This window comes from Vombatus ursinus, unplaced genomic scaffold, assembly GCF_900497805.2.
Source record: "Vombatus ursinus unplaced genomic scaffold, bare-nosed wombat genome assembly UNPS02004833.1, whole genome shotgun sequence".
Classification (NCBI taxonomy): Eukaryota; Metazoa; Chordata; class Mammalia; order Diprotodontia; family Vombatidae; genus Vombatus; species Vombatus ursinus.
Genome location: NW_020944611.1, coordinates 58,094 through 63,017, shown reverse-complemented (window position 1 = coordinate 63,017; position 4,924 = coordinate 58,094). Strand labels below are relative to the sequence as shown.

The following is a 4,924-nucleotide window of genomic DNA, read 5'->3' as shown; positions in this document are numbered from 1 at the left end:
CTGACCCCTTCCAGGTATCATACCTCCACACGTCTGAACAAAAGGACATGGAGCTCCCTTTTTGGAAGCTTTTCAGTAGAACCAAGAATGTGCCATGACTCTGGTAAGAGGGAGGCATTTGTCAGGGCTTCACCAACCCTCAGTTCTCATGAATTATCATATAGTAATAGATAACACGGAGGCACCGCACCCTACTGAGCTGGGGAGTGACATGCTCGGACCTCAGCTGGAGTAAAATCACTTTGGTAGGTGCTCAGAGAGTGGAGTAGAGCAGCGCTTCTTAAAGTGTGGGTCGTGAGCCCGTATGTGGGATCGAAAAAATTTGGCAATGGTACCAGTTTTCTGAACACACAACGACCAAAAATTAATTCAAAATCAAAGGCGTAATGAACCGAGGTGTTTCTGGCAGCCCTTGCCCGTGTTGCATCATACGACTTTACTGCAGCCTTGGTTCTGAGCACACAACACACGCACTTTGCCTGGTGCGTGCCCTCACACCATCACGCACCGCCAACAAACAGTGCCAGAAACACCTTGGCTCAGATTCGAGACTATTGTATGTTGTGAATTTCAGTGTTTCTACTGTACATACAAAACTGTTCAATGAATTTTGGCTTGGGATTAGGACAGAATTTCCAACAATTTCTGAAATGGCCCTAGACATACTTATGCCATCTTGTATTATGTGTTTATGCAAAATGGAGTTCTTAGCATTGATGATTATAAAATCAAAATATCGATCAACTCTGAAAAATGTTAAAGATGGTCTCTGTCCTGCAGTATCAAATATTCCACCAAGATTTAATTCTTTATGTAAAAATAAACAAGCACATCCATCTCATTAGTATGCAAATTTGCTTTCATCTTTAATAAGTGGTAAAATTATATGTATATCAAAGAATTGTTTTAAAATAAATTTCTTTATGATTTGTTATTATGATAATAAATATTATTTATATATATATATATACCTACATACCTGGAGTCATGTAAAAATTTCTCAGGTGAAAAGGGGTTGAGAGTAGAAAAAGTTTAAGAAGCTCTGGATTAGAAAAGGAAGAGTCAAGGCAGGGAGGCTAGTTAGGAAGTGATTAAGTGTGTAGGTGAGACATGAACGCACTCCCTCCTCATCTCTGACCCTTAGCATCTCCAGTTTCCTTCAAAGCTGAGTTCAAGCATCGTTACCTACCTTCACAAAACCTTTCCTGAGCCCCCAGCTGCCAGTACTCTCCTTCTATAAGAAAGTGACCTCATATTTATTGTGTGTATTTTAAGGATATATTTATATGTATTCATGTCATCTCTCAGATAAAATGTAAGCTTCCTGAAGGCAAGGACTGCTTCATTCTTGTTCCTTCCAACTTTAAATCTGATTCTATGAGTTGGGTTTGATTATTGACTCTGCTGTTCATTACCTGTGTGACTTTGGGCAAGGCCTTTTAAATGGAGGGAAGGCTGAGCCTCATTTTCCCCATATGTAAAATGAGGGGAGGGGGGATTAGATGGGCTGAAGTCTTTTCCTGCTTTTGACCTATGATCCTATAAACTGACACTAAGTATCTCCTCCTGCCAGAGCATTGGCTCAAGGTGGAATCATCTTTGTACGCAGAAGCTCAGACACTTTCTCAAGCTTGGGAAGACTGTGAGCTAGCCCTGATCTTTTGCTGTGTTTTGGCTAGGCTTTGGGGTTAAGTGACTTGCCTAGGGTCACACAGCTATTATTATGTATCTGAGGCTGGATTTGAACTCAGGAAGATGAGTCTTCCTGATTCCAAGCCCAGTGCTTTATGCACTGTGCCACCTAACTGCCCCTTTTGAGAGTTGTTTTCTGTCAATTAGAGGTGTCCAAAAATGAAATTAGTTGCCTCATTCATTCATTTATTCATTCATCAAACCTTTATTAAGTACCTACTATGTGCCAGGGACTTTGCCATCCGTGGAGGTGTTGAAAATTAATGTGGACAAAGGTTTGTTGAACTGTGTAAGGGGTGTGGGAGGATTTTTGTATCTGATAAGTAATTGGACTACAATTTAGTGGTGGGGAACCTACGGGCTGCACTTGAGGACCTAGAGAGCCACATGTGGCCTCAAGGCTGCAGGTTCCCCACCCCTGGACTAAATGACATCTAAATCCAACTCCTTAGGGGTTTTATGTTTGCAGGCAAATACGAATAATAAATAGAATGGGATGCTTCAGTTCCCTTCGACTGAAGGGATGGCAAGGAACCATGGTCATCAATGAGTAACTCCAAGGTCAATGTTTGAGCTCATCCCCTTGATGGTAACTGCTAAATCTGGGCTTCTTTTGACTTGCTCAGTTGAAGCCCAGTGGACTTTTGGCATCTCCTTTTCTAGGGAAAATGTCCCAGGGGGAGTCTCTTGTCCTTAAGTTCTTCCTGCCATTGCTTGCCTTGGCTACTGGGGACAAGCTGCTGGTGGTGCCCATGGATGGCAGCCACTGGCTCAGCATGCTTCCTGTTCTGGAGCAGCTCAGCCTAAGGGGCCACGAGGTGGTGGTCCTCCTGCCCCACAGGAGCTTGTGGATGAAGAGCCAGGACACCTTTACTGCTAAAATGTACCAAGTCCCATACACCAAAGAGCAGCTCAGTGAAGCCTTGAACGTCTTTGTGCTGGCCAATCTCCAGAAGCACTCATGGCCACTGCCTTTTGTCAAGATTTTGCAAAGTCTATAGTCATTTATGAAGGTTATGGAGACTTCGTGTGAGAGTTTGCTGAAGAGCACTGAGCTCATCCAGGACCTGCAAGAGAGTCACTTTGACGCCCTCCTCACCAACCCCCTGTTAGTCTGTGGGACGATCCTCGCTGAGCACCTCTCTCTTCCTTCTGTCTACCTGAGCCGGGGGCAGATATGCAACTTGGACTACAGCTCAGCCCAGTGTCCAAGCCCCCCTGCCTATGTGCCGAGGCTCTTTTCCAAATTCACGGATCATATGACCTTCCCGCAAAGGCTGGCCAACATCTTCATCTCCTCCATGGAGCACTGGTATTGCTACTACTCGCACTCCACGTTTGATAGAATTGCCTCAGAGTTTCTTCACAGGGACGTGCGCGTCAGGGACCTTTGAAGCAGGATGCCATTTGGTTGTTGAGATATGATTTTGTTTTTGAGTTTCCTCGGCCAGTCATGCCCAACATGGTCTTTGTTGGAGGCTTACACTGCCACCCGAGTAGACTTCTGCCTGAGGTAGGCCCTCTTTCTGCTCAATAGGAACTTCCATCCAATGGGATATGGGGGAGAGGCAAGAGTGGAGGTGGCCTCCATGCTCTTTCTTGAATACCCCAACTCAGCATTTGCTACCCCTGAGACTTGGAAGGAATCACTTTGCTTCTTCAGGGCTCAGGGGACTCAATTTGTAAGGGAGAGAACTGGACTCCATGACTTCTGGCTCTGCATTTAGTCTTCTGAGATTCAATTTGTTCACATGTTCTCTTCCCCCTTCCCCCATCATTAGTTTGTAGGCTCTTTGAGAACATTCGTGGAGGCCGGCCCCTGCAGACAGTGAGGATCTTTGTGGTTGAATGAGTGAATGATTGCAGATTTCTGGCTTTTCTTTGAGGGGAGAGATAAGTGGCAACTCTGACCTTTGCCTTTTCTTGGAACCTGCCTATCTTTGAGATCTCTAGGAAATCCGTCCCTAAGAGGGTCTGACAACCTTTCCATTGTGCTACCTCTGGTGCAGATTCCTTCTGAGTCTTTGATTATGGATTGCCATGGCCAAAAATAAGCGAATAAATAAATACATAAGGGAAGACCTCAATTGCAAAGAGTGGACTCCTATGGAAAACCTATAGGAGGATGTACAGACATAAATCTTCTGTGTTGGGCAGCTATGGGTGGACCACAACTTGATCATCAGTGGGAGCTACAGAATCCATGAGACGCTAAGTCCAGTGAGGCCTTCAATCGGGCCTCCAGCACTTTCCAGCCTCGACTTCCTAAGAGCCATGCCCCCTTCCTCACATGGTAGTTTGAGGTCTGAGGAGGATGAATTCCAATGCGTGATGGTCCCACCCTATGGGTAGAACAAACATGGCAGATCCCTCTTGTCAATGGCCTCTGAAGCCCCTTCTAGCTCTGTCTATGATCCTAATTGATGTGTTTACTTTTGCTCGTTTCTCCTGCTTCTGACTTGACTGTCTATTTAAACAGGTCAGGGGGGAGATGCTGTGACGGTTTCCAGGGTCTTGGGTCAGGGGAGGTCCTTGAGCTGTGCTTTGAAGGAAGTTAGGCATTCTGAGAGATGGAGGTGTGGAGAGGGAGACGACTCCACTCGGGTAAAGGCACAGAGGCAGAGGGTGGACTGTCCTGTACGGGGGCCATCTAGCAAGCCAGTTGAGGCAAAAAGAAAAGGATTTCAGTTGGTGAGACCGTGGCGTCCTAATTTGTCAGCAGTAGAGAATCAGCTACACTCATGTCAAGCCTTTCAAAAAGTGCCAGGGTGTTTCTGCCCTGTTCAGGTTCTCTTGATGCCGGCAGCCTGGATCCTCTCCATGAGCCTAAGGCAGGGCAGGATCTCCAAGGGCTAAAGCCGGACTTGCATTTGCAAAGTTGTTTGGCTGGTTGGTTTTCTAAAAGACTTTCAGCAGCGGTGGAGGGAAGAGAAGGGCTTAATGGCTGAGCCCTTTAGCCTCCAAACTTCCCCGCTGGTCTCTACTGGGTCATGGTCAGCGACCAGTCGAGAAGCATTTCTCAAGGGTCCTCTTTGGGTGAGATCAGTCCGGGAGCAATCACAGGCCAGAGAAGAAGCTACCAGTGAGCTGGCTCTGTCACCTCTGCAAGTCGGTACAGAGGACTACATTTCTTTTTCTTCAGCCTAAAGCAGTTCCAACAGGTTATTTTTTTTAACAAAGAAAAAGATTTTGTGCATTGAGTCGGTCTGCTGCCAGCACACTGAGCAGAAAG

At 46.0% G+C, this 4,924-nt stretch overlaps 1 protein-coding gene across 2 annotated transcripts in view; it reads left to right on the top strand.

Annotated features, from left to right (window-relative positions):
• Positions 1-546, top strand: part of LOC114027956 (UDP-glucuronosyltransferase 1-7-like) — a 4,331-nt gene extending 3,785 nt beyond the window's left edge. Inside the window, exon 2 of one of the 2 annotated variants that reach the window (XR_003567315.1) lies at positions 15-94. Coding sequence is in view for 1 of the 2 variants with exons in the window: in XM_027842102.1 (XP_027697903.1) it covers positions 15-98 (84 nt within the window). In the remaining variant the exon portion in view is untranslated. Of the gene's footprint in view, positions 1-14 lie in introns of both variants that reach the window. The other variant, XM_027842102.1, reaches the window with a different exon arrangement.
• The last annotated feature ends 4,378 nt before the right edge of the window (positions 547-4,924 follow it).